At 40.6% G+C, this 15,837-nt stretch overlaps 1 protein-coding gene across 6 annotated transcripts in view; it reads right to left on the reverse strand.

The window, feature by feature from the left end:
• Positions 1-15,837, reverse strand: part of KIF13A (kinesin family member 13A) — a 238,511-nt gene that overhangs the window by 10,569 nt on the left and 212,105 nt on the right. For 3 of the 6 annotated variants that reach the window (XM_058432204.1, XM_032140352.2, XM_032140351.2), the window contains 9 exons: positions 14,064-14,188; positions 13,613-13,789; positions 12,784-12,876; positions 12,107-12,259; positions 10,439-10,516; positions 8,181-8,228; positions 5,566-5,671; positions 4,011-4,162; positions 3,218-3,322 (listed from right to left, as the gene is read on the reverse strand). In XM_058432204.1, coding sequence (XP_058288187.1) covers positions 3,218-3,322; positions 4,011-4,162; positions 5,566-5,671; positions 8,181-8,228; positions 10,439-10,516; positions 12,107-12,259; positions 12,784-12,876; positions 13,613-13,789; positions 14,064-14,188 — 1,037 coding nt within the window. The remainder of the gene's footprint in view (positions 1-3,217; positions 3,323-4,010; positions 4,163-5,565; positions 5,672-8,180; positions 8,229-10,438; positions 10,517-12,106; positions 12,260-12,783; positions 12,877-13,612; positions 13,790-14,063; positions 14,189-15,837) is intronic. The other 3 variants (XM_032140355.2, XM_032140354.2, XM_032140353.2) reach the window with 1 other exon arrangement.

Raw genomic sequence — 15,837 nt, forward strand, 5'->3', positions numbered from 1 at the left:
TGTTCACCAGAGGTCTCTGTTTGCGGAACTGTACCAGCCAAGGGCTCCAGTACTTCTGTCCATGGTACTGAGGAGTGAGCCCTTTGTCTGAAGAGCAGCTGCAGGGTATACTGGAATTGCACTATATTTGGAAGAACCTGGAGTCACTGGAGTCCCCTTAATTATGCTGAGGAATGGGGCTCTTTGGTCTTATGCTGTCATTAACTGTGAGACCTTGAGCAAGTTGCTCAACAATTCTAACCCTTTGCTTTTTCTTCTGTAAACCAGAGGAATAAACCACATGCTGTCTGTGCAAGACCTAATAGAATGGTCGTGTGGATACTGGGAAAAATCACTGACTTTCTTTCTGCTATTCTCTATGCTTTATGACTTAAAAAGACAGACTCCAAAGGCATATTGTTCTTCTGTTTTAGTCATATGAGACATGAAGTACATCTGTATGTCTTCCCAAATTGATCAAACAACAAAATATTGCTTAAAGAATCAAGCATGGGTAGGGCGCGGTGGCTCACGCCTGTAATCCCAGCACTTTGGGAGGCTGAGGCGGGCGGATCATGAGGTCAGGAGATCGAGACCATCCTGGTTAACACGGTGAAACTCCGTCTCTACTAAAAAATACAAAAAATTAGCCGGGCGCAGTGGCGGGCGCCTGTAGTCCCAGCTACTCGGGGGGCTGAGGCAGGGGAATGGCGTGAACCCGGGAGGCGGAGCTTGCAGTGAGCCAAGATTGCGCCACTGCACTCCAGGCTGGGCGAAAGAGCGAGACCCCGTCCCAAAAAAAAAAAAGAATCAAGCATAGCCATATTTACTATATTTTATGTGAAATTACAGAAGTTACTATGGTAATTAGGTGGGTTAAACATTAACAGGAACAATGTCTTGATACTGTCCTTCTCAAGAATGATTTCAAACTCTCTTGATCAGTCCGAACTGAGTCACTCTGATTGTTCATGAGTGGAAGGGAAAAGAACATGAATTAGTCACAAAGGAAGAAAACAGTTTGTACCCATTTATAAGAGAAAAATTAAAGTTTCCCAAAGAGAAACAAGAACCTCAGGTCAAACAAATAATGCACTTAATCTCTACCAAAACACCTTGAAAAACTGCTGTCTGGAATGAATTAAAGAGCACAATTGCCTCTTAGGTGCAAAGTGCTCAGCAAGCCAGTTTCCCATGGAGAGTAGAGACAGCTTTTTCAAGTAAGACTCCAGCAAGAACAATAACACCATCAAATCCTTCTTACTGTACTCCATGGCACATTCAGTCATAGAGTCTAACTGCTGCTTGAGACTTCCTGGGTCAAGAGAATCTGGTTCCATCCTTCCCTCTGCTAGCTGAAAGCCCCGGGATAGGTTTTATTTTAAAATATTAAAGGGAAAGTGAAGAAAACATGAGCCTAGCTCTGTGAACTGTGAAACTATCTGCTGAACACCCCAGAAGGGTCATCCAGCATTCTCTTGATGGTGTTGTACCAAAATGTATTGTTGCAATAGGTTTAAATTGAGTGGCTGTGCACCACAGTGATAAGTGTCATGCCAATAAACAGATCCAATCAGACACAGAGCCAAATAATTGGCAGGGGAACAAACTAGTCATTTGGCCTTTTTAGCCCACACTGCAGCCCTTATTAATTGAGCAGGGGGTGGTCAGGTAAGTGAGAGAACAGCTCAGTAAGATTTGGAGAGATGAAGGCGCACCTATTAATGTGCTGATTCTTCTCCATCAGGAACTAGGACAGGGCTTTGGGATAGAGGGACAGGGAGAAACCAAAGGCAGAGGAAGGGAAGAGGGATGAAGAAATGGAGGGAAAATGGTGCTTTTCTTCTTTCTTCACATTAGGAATGAGAAGGTTGTTTCTGAAGATCCACCCGCACCCCAAGCATGCAGGTGGGTGGCAAACTGCATATCCGGATTAAGCTGCAGTTAGTTAGTTCTCACACGGTGTGCGTTAAGAACTGTTAAAGGATCTCACACTAATGAGGGAATTGGGAATGGGTCTGACATGGTGTCATGGGAAATGAGACTCCCTACACTCTACCCAATAGAGACAGTGAGATGTGACATAAACATCAAGCAGTCTCCTGTCTCCCTGAGCTGGTTTTACTTTTTCAAAGCCTAGGAAGCCACAGGAGAGTGAAAGCTGAGACAAAAAATTAGAGAATTCTTTCCAGGCTTGAGAATAAACAGGTTTTTTTTTTGTTGTAAATTGAGGTATAATTTATAACCTAAGGTGCCTGGTATGTAGTGTTTTTAAAACTATATCTCAAATTAATAATTTTAAAACCAAGTGCTAAGGAATGAGGTTTTGTGGGTAGAGTTTCAACCTACCTGTGGCAAAAAATATATAAGCCATCCTGAATGCAAGGCTGGCACCAAGGTATTGGAATATATTTTGCCAGCTAATTAACAAAGGCTACCCTAGACAGTGAGATGATGAAGGGTGATTATGATAGACTGTAGTGCAGCTCCAACTACAGAATTATCTTGGCAATAGCATCAGGCAACATAAAAAAGCTTCCAAACATATCCACAGCTAAATGCATTAAATGCATGATTACTTACTCCAAGTAAGTGCAATTCCTCTAGGTAGATTAACTTCAGAATCTGGGCAATATGTATAGGCACATTAGAAAGATTTCGGTATTAAAAAGATCTCTTTGTTACACTTTTTATAAAGGCCAGAAGCAATAAAAGTGCCTTTCTCCCTTTTTCTAAGCAAACTTAAGCAAAAAATAAATAAATAAAATAAAATTGTAGGTCATGGCCACATCCATGCAAAATATCATTACCAATGGTCACATTTTTATTTTCTTTAAGACAAAGACCCAATACATGTCTTTTTTTTTTTTGAGACGGAGTCTCGCTCTGTCGCCCAGGCTGGAGTGCAGTGGCGCGATCTCGGCTCACTGCAAGCTCCGCCTCCTGGGTTCACGCCATTCTCCTGCCTCAGCCTCTCTGAGTAGCTGGGACTACAGGCGCCCGCCACCACGCCCGGCTAATTTTTTGTATTTTTAGTAGAGACGGGGTTTCACCGTGGTCTCGATCTCCTGACCTCGTGATCTGCCCGCCTCGGCCTCCCAAAGTGCTGGGATTACAAGCGTGAGCCACCGCGCCCGGCCCAACATGTCTTAATTTCTTCTAGCATTTGGATGATTGTCTGTGAAAGGGCCTTAAACCCACCACCAGGCAATATGACAGAAATGGTTCCGGAACTTACAATCTTCTTCTCACGTTTGCTATTGTGTTCTACTGGCATGCTGCTGCCATTGCTTCCTGAGGGTACAATGCAGCCAGGGTTATGTGCCTGAGGTGGAGGCATGCTCTGCAAAGGTTAAGACACACAGATGCATCACACACAAAGACGACAACGGCCAAAATACATATTAAGTACATGCAAGTTAGAAAAGCAATGCTAACACTCTTATTACATGTAAGTAATGCAGCAGCCAATTCTGCAGGCCAGAGTTAAACTACTGAAGAAATATGACAGGAATAAACAGATTCTGTGGCAAAAAGCATAATTAGTCTTATTTAAAAAACAGCCTTTTGACCAGGTACAACGGCTCATGCCTGTAATCCCAGTGCCTTGGGAAGCTGGGGCAAAAGAATCACATGAGACCAGGAGTTTGAGACCAGCCTGGGCAACATAGCAAGACTCCATCTCTATAAAAAACAAAATTAGAAATCCCCAAAAAGACAAAAAAGAAAAATAATTTTTAAAAAGGCCTTTAATCTTTTCAAAACACCTAGAAAACATCTTTCTCACTTGAAACATAAAAAATACTTTGAAAAGCCATAAACACAAAGAAATAAAACCACAGCAGCAACAACAAACAAGAGATTCTACCATGACTCTGCATGCTTGAGAAAGAGGAATTCGAGAATGGGAACCATGGAGTGATGACCATGCATGTCCACATGCAGCACTCAGCTTATTAATGCACACTGCTGCTTCACAGGCGACACAACTCTGCTCTATTCTGCATAGTACAGACAAGTCAAGCATTTACCTCCTGGCTCAGAAGAGGCCTTGCTTCCAGGGCTATCCTTTTCTTATGCTCCTCTTTTACAGGCATTAGGGGCTTGAAAAACTTTGGTGGCTGAGGAGAGAATGCTTTAAAAGGGCTGATGGTTAAGGCATGAGGAGTCTCAGATGTACAACCTGGGGAAGATGAGAAGTTATGAGGTTACAGATGCTGAACACTTTAAGCAAAACATAGGAACTGAGACAATGACCCAGCCATGGGAATATCTGGGAGAACAATGAAATTCATAGGCTAATATTTGGCTAAGCATTAAAACAGATGTACTCCCACCCTGTGCAACATAGGGACACCAGTCTGTGAAAAAAGAACAAACAGATAGCCAGGCATGGTTGTGTGCACTTGTTGTACTTGCTACTCAGGAGGCTGAGGCGAGAAGATTGCTTGAGCCCCAGGGGTTGAGGCTGCAGTGAGTTATAACGGTGCCACTGCACTCCAGCCTGGGCAAGAGAGAGGGAGACCCTGTCTAAAAACAAAACAAAACAAAAAACAAACAACAAAAAAACCCCAAAAAACCATGGAACAGATGTAGGCAAGAATAGACATAAATCTGTAATGTCACAAAGAGTTACTGAAGTGCTAGTGTGTGTGAACAAAGTGAGATACCAAATTTCCACACTCTTTTCAAGATCCAGCTTAAGCACCACTAACCAGAACAATTTCAGCTCATGCTGATTTTCCATTTCTCTGAATTCTCACAGCCCTTATTAGCTGCATGTTCATTTTGGCACCTTATCATTTAATATCTCGTTTTCTGTGTATCTTATTTCCATAGTTATAAGGCAGAAAGTAGAGGCTCAATAAATATTCAGTGAATTAATACTCTGTAAATTTTCTTGCGAGCCTCCTTTATTCCCCCTCAGGCAATCCTGCTCTATATGACTAAGGGAGGACAATTCTTCTTCCTTGCTTGTATCATTTCTTACATTTTTGGCCTCTTTCCTCCCTTCCCAATTTGCTAGTATAATGGCGAATATACCTTATATTTTACCAACTAATATAAGGTATAAGGTAACAGAACCGATATATATGGCCAAAGAATCCTGTTCCCATTAAGGCACTGGTAGACTATATAATTTAGGTAATAATGTTGCCATGAATCAAACTCATTTTGGGTATCGTTTTTGAAAACTGCTTTATGAATCAAAGTCATGTTTTTTTAAAAATTCCTTTGAGTACACAAACATGACAGAGCTGGATATTCTGGTAGAAAATAATAGGATTTGTATGTGTCTCAAAACTGGGCTTCAAAGTCAGGTAATGATGATGAAAGATGATTTGGAAGTTCTAAAGTAATACACAAAAAGTCTATGATTATTTGGGTGATATGTTGGATACAAAACAAAAATAAATCAAATAAGTGAATGTGATATGTTCCATTCAATAAGACAGTTTTGAATCATCTAGTTAACTAGAATATCAGCTTCATATCTTATTATATGCCACTAATGAAAGACATTTTTTTCATGCTTTTTCTAAGTAATTACAAAGAAATATCACTGCAAAATAATCTCACCACTACCTTCTTTATTCCTTCGAGGAGAATCCCTCGGTAAAGTTCCATAACATGCTACATCTTGGTAACTGGAGCTGTAGTCAGACATGTCCAGCTGGTTCTCTGGCCAACCCTACGAGGTAAAAATATGGGTTAACTGTAATTGAATCACCCTAAAATGAGAAATAAAGCCCAGGTTGGAGTTTCTTCTGTTTTTTTTTTTTTTAAATGGCAATATATGCTCTTCTTTATTTTTATTATGAAATATTTCAAATATACAGAAAGGGCTGAATATTGTAAAAAATACCATCATATCCAAGGTATACCCAGAGTGAATAAACGTTAATATTTTATTATATTTGCTCAAGTTTAATAAAATTATTACAAATGTAGTGTAATCTTTTGGTCCCATTCACCTTCCTTCCTCCCCAGAGGTAGCCACTTTGAGCAATGTGGCATATATCCAGAGTGACTTGATAACTTAATGACCAAACTGAAACACTCTCAAAGGACAACTATTCCACTGGTAATTCTGCCTGGATAGCAGGCACAGCTGAGACTGTCCAAGGCAAATTTGGCAGTGTCGTTACTCTACCTATATTTGAGATTTAAAAGTTTCAAATAGGCATAAGGTATTAGTATACAAAACAGAAAACGCTGGCATATCATATGGGCTTACTTAATCTTATTTCAACTTCTCACGAGTTGATTGCCTCCGAGGACTAAATTTTAAACTTCTTAAGGACATAAATCTGTGCTTATACCTTTTGGATCATCTAGTCTCTAGCACAGTAACTCATATATAATATGTATTCAAGAAATATTTGTTGAATAAGATAATGTTGCAATCTGTCCTTAATTTTAAATCCCCTGTTTTACCCATTGAAATAATTTTGAGTATGCTATGGTGGATGTAACACCTTCTCCAACCATTTAGAGTTAAACCCATAAACACACAGATATCTATTCAATTATGTGTGGTACTGTCCTGGTATGGAACCTATCATGGTAAGTAACAATGTAATACTGAAAGTGCATAGCAATTGTCCGGGCATGATGGCTCATGCCTGTAATCCCAACACTTTGGGAGGCCGAGGCGGGTCGATCACCTGAGGTCAGAAGTTCAAGACCAGCTTGGCCAACATGGCGAAACCCTGTCTCTACTAAAAATACAAAATTAGCCAGGTGTGGTGGCAAACAACTATAATGCCAGCTACTCTGGAGGCTGAGGCAGGAGAATCATTTGAACCTGGGAGGCGGAGGTTGCAGTGAGCCAAAATCGTGCCACTGCACTCCAGCCTGGGCAACGAGAGCGAAACTCTGTCTCAAAAAAAAAAAAACACCAAAAGCAATGGCAACAAAAGCCAAAATTGACAAATGGGATCTCATTAAACTAAAGAGCTTCTGCACAGCAAAAGAAACTATCATCAGAGTGAACAGGCAACCTACAGAATGGGAGAAAATTTTTGCAACCTACTCATCTGACAAAGGGCTAATATCCAGAATCTACAATGAACTCAAACAAATTTACAAGAAAAAAACAAACAACCCCATCAAAAAGTGGGCAAAGGCCATGAACAGACACTTCTCAAAAGAAGACATTTATGCAGCCAGAAAACACATGAAGAAATGCTCATCATCACTGGCCATCAGAGAAATGCAAATCAAAACCACAGTGAGATACCATCTCACACCAGTTAGAATGGCCATCATTAAAAAATCAGGAAACAACAGGTGCTGGAGAGGATGTGGAGAAATAGGAACACTTTTACACTGTTGGTGGGACTGTAAACTAGTTCAACCATTGTGGAAGTCAGTGTGGCGATTCCTCAGGGATCTAGAACTAGAAATACCATTTGACCCAGCCATCCCATTACTGGGTATATACCCAAAGGACTATAAATCATGCTGCTATAAAGACACATGCACACGTATGTTTATTGCGGCACTATTCACAATAGCAAAGACTTGGAACCAACCCAAATGTCCAACAACAATAGACTGGATTAAGAAAATGTGGCACATATACACCATGGAATACTATGCAGACATAAAAAATGATGAGTTCGTGTCCTTTGTAGGGACATGGATGAAACTGGAAAACATCATTCTCAGTAAACTATCGCAAGGACAAAAAACCAAACACCGCATGTTCTCACTCATAGGTGGGAATTGAACAATGAGAACTCATGGACACAGGAAGAGGAACATCACATTCCAGGTACTGTTGTGGGGTGGGGGGTGGGGGGGGCGGGGACAGCATTAGGAGATATACCTAATGCTAAATGATGAGCTAATGGGTGCAGGAAATCAACATGGCACATGGATACATATGTAACAAACCTGCACATTGTGCACATGTACCCTAAAACCTAAAGTATAATAAAAAAAAAAAAAAATTGTTTTAAAAAAAAAAGTGCATAGCAATATCACATCAAGGATTTGAACCTGGAAATGGAGTTGTAGAGAGTTATTTGCTTACAATTAAGATGGGAAGCCCAGAGATTTTTCTTTTTCTTTTTTTTTTTTTTAAACTGACAGGATCTACCAGGTAAGGCCCAGAGATTTAAAAAACACCAAGATCCCACAACTTTCCAGACTGAGATTCTGCTAAAAACCTAGCCATGCCCATAGGTGCATACCTTATCATCTTCATCAAAGCCAGAAAGGTCCGGTCGGCTGGAAGAGACCTATAAGAGAAGAATGGTTTTAGCAAAGTGGTTTATATATTTAATATAAGGGTTTTTTTTTTATATAAAGAACAATGTCACAGTTGAAGCCTGCAGTCTTCATTCTTCTCCTCCTCTTTCATCCCTCTCCAGGAGTAGTGACTACTCTCAATTTGGGGTTTATTATTCCCATACAAGTTTTATATAATTGTGTGTGTATATACTCATAACCAATAGTTAATATTATTTTGCATATTTTATATTTCACATAAGTGGTATCTTACTATATATGGTCTTATTCAATAGTCAAGTATTGATATGTACACTATTTTTAGTATCATTTAGTTCTAAATACAACCTGTATATTTATGAGAATCTCTAGAGTATGTATCTAAAGGATGAAATCTCTGGGTTGTACATGAGTATATTTTGACTGCTTTTCCATACAGGTTTTAGAATCAGCTTATCAAATCTCACAAAAAATTCTGTTGAGAATGATTAGCTTAAGGACATGCCAATTTTTTGATACTGTGAATTCTCATCAATGAGCATAGTCATAGTCATTATTTTAGTATGGTCCTTCTTTTTGGTGATAGCTGTATTCAGGTTTTCTATTTCTTCTTGATTCAGTTTTTACAGGACATTTCCATTTTATTTAAGCTTTTACATTTGTTGGCATAACATCAGGTTATGAGGTCTCGCTAAGTTGCCCAGGCTGGTCTCAAATTCCTGGACTCAAGCAATCCTCTCGCCATGGCTTCCCAAAGAAATCTAAACTCTTGATCGGACTGAGGTTGAAAAAAAGATTTTTTTTTTAGATTACTTCATAAGCAGTTTTTCTTTACCTTTTTTTTTGAGGCGGAGTTTCGCTCTTGTTGCCCAGGCTGGAGTGCAGTGGCGCAATCTCGGCTCACTGCAACCTCCACCTCCCGGATTCAAGCGATTCTCCTGCCTCAGCCTCCTGAGTAGCTGGGATTACAGGCATGTGCCACCATGCCCAGCTAATTTTGTATTTTTAGTAGAGACCGGGTTTCACCATGTTGGTCAGGCTGGTCTCGAACTCCCGACCTCAGGTGATCTGCCCACCTCAGCCTCCCAAATTGCTGGGATTACAAGCATGAGCCACCGCACAAGGCCTTCTTTACTTTTTAAGCTAGATGTTTACCTAATTCTTTTTTACTCTACTTTTTAATATAAGAGCTATAAATTTCCTAATAGTAGCCCTCACTCTCTCATTTTTTTCTGCTGTCTAGTATTCTGCTTTATACAGAATTATAGGCAATTTAGGGCTAATAATTTCTAAGTACCACTTTAACTGCATCGCACAAACATTGATCTATGTACCATTTTTATTCTCATTTAGTTCTACATTCTAATTTCCATCATAATTTCTTCTTTGAGAGATGAGTTCATGAAAAGTGTTTTTCAATTTACAACTATATGAGTCTCTCTTATCTATTTCTAATAAACGCATTGTAGTCAGAAGAAGTAATCTGTGTGATAATGATTACTGGGATTTGCTCTGTAGCCCACTATAGGACAATTTTTGTAAGTGGTCACCATGTTTTAAATAATTTTCTGGCTATTCTGGAGAACAGGAAGGCAAATAAGCCTGTGTTTTTCCTTGGAAAGACCTTACTTCTACTCAGCTGCTTCCGGGAAGTGGCTGCTTAGAAGTGCTCCATGCACTAATCTGTCCTATCCCTCTGTGACAGTGTCCCCCCTGCTGGGATCAGTTTCTGTCAATTGGATTTTCTAGATCAACTGGTTGACAAAAATAATCAAAATGGTCAAAGGAACAACTAGGGACTCCAGGATTACCTACATGCAGTGGCTGACTCCTTATCACACTGATGGCGGCAGACTCATATCCACTAGGGCAGCTAGAATGGGCACAAAAACTGACCCTGGAGCAGCCAGCATCCAGGGACTCGCGTGCAAGGATTCATAGCTGACTCCACCATCTGTAACCAACTAAACTCAAATTATCTTAAGGAACTTCTTTCAGGGAGATAACTTGCTGAACAGGAATTCCTAAGATTGAACAAATGGCTCAGTCTTAGACAACTGTGCTGCCTGGTGTGCGTCCTTGGTATAGAGAAGCAGGCTACACTTTGGGATGCCCACACGAGTGCCTTAAGCTCTATTGCCACTGTGTGAACCCTACCTTCCCCCACCCCAGAGCCTGAGACATGTCATATAGGAGCAGATCCTTGGCAGGATGCACTTACATTATGAACATTTGGTGTACTGAGGCTCCTCCGAATGTGCCGGGCTTTGGTGGAAAGTGCTTCTTTGACCGTGACGGCCTGTAAACATAATAATTTGAAAATAACGCTTTTTTTTTTTTTTTTTTTTTTTCCCAGAGAAGGAGTCTCACTCTGTTGCCCAGGCTGGAGTGTAGTGATGCGATCTCAGCTCACTGCAACCTCTGCCTCCCGGGTTCAAGCAATTCTCCTGCCTCAGCCTCCTGAGTAGCTGGGACTATAGGCGCATGCCACCACACTCGGCTAATTTTTTTTTGTATTTTAGTAGAGACGGGGTTTCACTGTGTTGCCCAGGTTGGTCTCGAACTCCTGAGCTCAGGCAATCTACCTGCATCGGCCTCCCAAAGTGTTAGGATTACAGGCGTGAGCCACCGCACCCGGCCATTACTTTATTTTTTATTCTAATTATAAAAGTAACATGTTTATTTATAGATTTAAATATAGACTACATCAGTTCTACATATACACACATTTGTAAAACTGAAATATTATTTTACCCACCTATTATTTGTTTAGCAATTTATCAAAAATATTTTTTAAAGATAAATAAAACTGTGGGGTGTGGTGGTTCATGTCTATAATCCCAGCACTTTGGGAGGCTGAGGCACGTGGATCACAGACAGTTTGAGACCAGCTGGCCAACATAGTAAAACCCTGTCTCTACTAAAAAATACAAAAATTAGCTGGGCATGGTGGTGGGTGCTTGTGGTTTCAGCTATCTGGGAGGCTGAGGCACTACAATTGCTTGAACCCGGGAGGTAGAGGTTGCAGTGAGCTGAGGTTGTGCCACTGCACTCCAGCCTGAGCGACAGAGCAAGACTCTGTCTCAAAAATAAATAAACAAATAAATAAAACCAGGAAAACAGCAGAATGGGAGACATTTATGTTGTGAAATTTTTATACAGGTGGACAGAGAAAATGTAGAAGAGATACCTCTAACTATATATCTCATTTGCAAAATGACAATGAAGTGTGATGCTGTTTGTATTTTACTCATGCAGCAGTTCAGGTGGGATTTCCACTAAGGGAAGATTTTTCTGACAGATGCCAATTACATTCCTCCTATTAATCAACATCCCCCCAATAATGTCAACTATTGCTCATATGAAATGACATACCTTATCTTATAGTTGCATTATTTAGTGGATTATTTTCACTTGAATGACGTGTTGTCACCTCAAAAGTTAACTCAGGTCTAAAAATTAGGGAGATAGTAAGTCTGTGGTTAAGTATATGCGCTTTGGAGTCAAGCTATTTGGCTTTACATCTGACTTTGTACCACTTCCTAGCTGTATAACCATGGGTGAGTTAGCTAACTTCTGTCAGCCTCAATTTTCTCATTTGAAAATGGGGATTTCAACAGTACTTACCTCAGGGGTTTATCTTGAAGATTAAATGAAATAATATATCTAAATTACTCAGGCTCAGTGCTTGGCAAGTAGGGAGTATTCAATAAAAGTTAGTCATTATTTTTATTTTGGTTACTATTTTGCCAGAGTCCTTTCAATAGAGATGGCTCAAGTGCTCCTTCTCTGATAGATTTAGTGAGGTGTTTGGTAAGTAAATTCTTATCTGTCCATTGGGGGTGAAGGCTGGTGATTTCATCCTTGGTCCAGATATTCAGTTACTTGCCTGCCGGAGCCGTTCAAGACTCAGAATGTTTTCCACCTGCAGCACGCCTCGAGTGTACTTCTCAATGTACGTCTCCCCATCTGACGTGCCTTCGTTTTCACTCCTTGCTGCCAGGAGAGCCAGTGTTTCCCGGTCCTCTATCTCCTCAGTTGCCTAAAAGGACAGGAAGGAAGTGACAATACTTTGATGTGAACAATGTTTTCATCCAAAGTGTGGTGAGAAAACGTTTTAGAAGTCTGGAGAATGAACATATTCTCCATTATTTAAATACTGATATTTTTTAAAGCAGCACATATATATATATACACATATATATACACACACATATATATACACACATATATATACACATATATACACATATATATACATATATATAACACACACACATATTATATATACACAACAACATATATATATATATATTATAATTATATTTTTTTTTTTTTTTGAAGGATTTCGCTTTGTTGCCCAGGCTGGTGCAAGGGCAATCACTCAATCTGCCTCCAGGTTCATACTCTGCCTCAGCTCTGATACTGGATTACAGGCATCCCACACACTAATTTTATTTGGTTAAAGACAGGTTTCTCTATTCATGTTGGGTATCCCCTGACCCAGGTATCCAGGGATTACAGGCATGAGCCACTGTGCCCAGCCTAAAGTAGCATATATTTTACCTTTGGTATATTGGATACTATTTCATAGGTTACACCACAGGAATAAAGTATATTTTTCAGGGATATTCTCCTCTTCAAACTCTGTGTGAAACTCTAGTAGAAAAAAAAAAAAGCTGGATTAAGCTATTTGACAAATGTAGGTTATTTTGCATTTTACAAATTGTAAAAGCATTACAAGTTATTATGTTTTTGATATGCAGAATACTCAGCATAACAGAAAAAACTGAAGCTAAGAATCTCTGTCTCCAACTCCAAGGGATACTAACGTCCAGCTGTTAGTTGGGAATTCGACTACAGAATCTGCAGCATGTTCACGATTTCTGTGGTTGCTTCTCTCTCCCATCTGCTGCCTTCCTGTGATCTCTCCAGGACTTAATCAGCCTTTCCTGAGATGGCTAGAACAACACTAGAGAGGATCCGTTTCACTGACAGCACCTCTGAGATGGGATCCGTCAAAGCAGTAGGATAGAGATTTGTTTGGAGTATGCCTTTTGTCCTGGTTTTGTCACTCACCTGCTTGGACCTGGCACTTAATCTCTCAGCCTCAGTTTTTCTACTTTTCAAACAGTGAAATACCACAGCTCCACTGCCTGGTAGGATTATACCTTTCCAATCAGTCCAGGTGAAAATGCCCTTACTGGCTGACACTGACCTCTGCTATCCTAATGCCCACTATCTTGGATAAATGAGAATGAGACTATAACTTGGCCAGGATGGTCATGTTTTGCACACCCCCTACATTAGCACCAAAATACACTGCTTCGTGATAGAGAGAGGGAAAAAACTTTGAGCTCAGAGCCAGAATGGCAGAATCAGGCCCCGTTATTACCTGTTTGTTGTAAATATTGGCTGCAATCCGTTTTCGTAATACTAACTCCATAGCAGCAGGGTGGCTGAGTTGAACTGTGGTTTTCACAATTAGGTAAATCCTTTCATTCTGCGGTGTGACTCTATTCAAGTGAACAGAATCATGTACCGAGGAATCCCAAGAGGCTGTGGCTGAAACCTAGGAGTTGGGGAACGATGAGGAGATGGAAACAAGTCACAAGTCAGATGTAGCAGTTTTACAGGACATACAAGAGAAAGAAAAGAAATTCAACTCATTGTAATTGAATAGATTTCTTTCCTCACCTTTTTTAAACAGCAACACAAATGTTCTATTTTTTAAAGTCCCCAGTCTTTTTCCCCAAAGCAAACCATAGCAGTTTAGTGGGAAAGCAAGCCCACAAGGCTTGTGTGCTAATCTGAAGCCTTTTAAGAGAAACTTGGGGATTAATTACCTCATCATCACTGTGCTTTATGATGGGCAGGTAGAAAAACTGACTGCCGTGCTCCTTGGGCAGGATGGAGTTCACGCCGGATGCATGGGGGCCAACAAGCTGCTCATTGGCACTGAGGTCATCTGCTAACCATATCAGGAGCGCAGAAAAAACAGTAGGGGAAAGTCAGTTTTTAAGCAAACCCCCAAAATTTAAAATATATGCTTTTTACAGTTGAAGTTTACACATAACACGTTTTTATTTTTTCTTTCATTCCTTATCCTGCAGTTGAAATAGAAACTCCAAGACTCACAACAGCTTTTTTTCTTTTTAAAAAAATCATTATGTTTAATAGAGATGAGGTCTTACTATGTTGTCCAGTCTGGTCTTGAACTCCTAGGCTCAATTAATCTTCCTGCCTTGGCTTCCCAACATGCTGGGATTACAGGGGTGAGTCACTATATTTGGCTTTTTTTTTTTTTTTTTTTTTGAGACAAGGTCTTGCTCTGTTGCTGATGCTTGGGTGCACGACCTGATCATAGCTCACTGCAGCCTTGAACTTCTGGGCTCAAGAGATCCTCCCGCCTCAGCCTCCTGAGTAGCTAGTACTACAGGTACACACCACTATGCCTGACTAATTTGTAAAATTTTTTATAGGGATGGAGTCCAGCTTTGTTGCCCAGGCTAGTCTCCAACTTCTGGACTCACGCAGTCCTCCTGCCTTGGCCCCAAAAGCCCTGGGATTATAGGCATGAGCTCATCACGCCCCACAGCTTTTATTCTTTTTTTTTTTTTATTGAGACGGAGTCTCGCTCTGTAGCCCAGGCTGGTGTACTGTGGTGTGATCTTGGCTCACTGCAACCTCTGCCTCCCAAGTTCAAGCAATTTTCCTGCCTCAGCCTCCTGAGCAGCTGGGACTACAGGCGCCCACCACCACGCCCAGCTAATTTTTGTATTTTTAGTACAGATGGGGTTTCACCGCGTTGGCCAGGATGGTCTCAATCTCTTGACCTCGTGATCCACCCGCCTCGGCCTCTCAAAGTGCTGGGATTACAGGCATGAGCCAACGCACCTGGCTGCTTTTATTCTTTAAAAATACAATAGGAGCCAAAAAGTTGCCTTGCGAGTCTCTTATAAGATGGAACGAATATATTCTTTTGTTGTCCTAGGTACAAATATATTCATTAAACACACCTTGGAGGCTGAGCGCGGTGGCTCATGCCTGTAATACCAGAACTTTGGGAGGCTGAGCTGGGTGGATCACAAGCTCAGGAGTGCAAGACAAACCTGGCCAAGATGGTGAAACCCCGTCTCTATTAAAAATACAAAAATTGGCCAGGCATGGTCGTGGGTGCCTGTAATCCCAGCTACTTGGGAGGCTGAGGTAGAAAATTGCTTGAACCCGGGAGGCAGAGGTTGCAGTGAGCTGAGATCATGCCACTGTACTCCAGCCTGGGTGACAGAGTGAGACTCTGTCTCAAACAAAACAAAACAAAACAAAACAAATCTTAGAATTTTGCTGCTTTCTGAGGTCAATTCCTCCTGTAAACTGTTAGGTTTGTTGTCCTACTTAATAACTTACTATAAATTAGAGATTTTAGCAGTTAAATTATCAATTTAGAATCAAAGTTCTGAGCACTTGAGAGAAATATGAAGATTATCTTCTTCCAACATCCTATCCAATATGGGGTTCACCCCTCACAAATCTCTGTAAGTCGCCAACTAGTCTTTGTTTATATACCTCCCATGACAGAGAACTCACTATCTTATGAGGCATACATTCAACATCTAGGCT

The sequence above is a fragment of the Hylobates moloch genome, unplaced genomic scaffold (assembly GCF_009828535.3).
Source record: "Hylobates moloch isolate HMO894 unplaced genomic scaffold, HMol_V3 SCAFFOLD_20, whole genome shotgun sequence".
In the NCBI taxonomy this organism is placed as follows: domain Eukaryota; kingdom Metazoa; phylum Chordata; class Mammalia; order Primates; family Hylobatidae; genus Hylobates; species Hylobates moloch.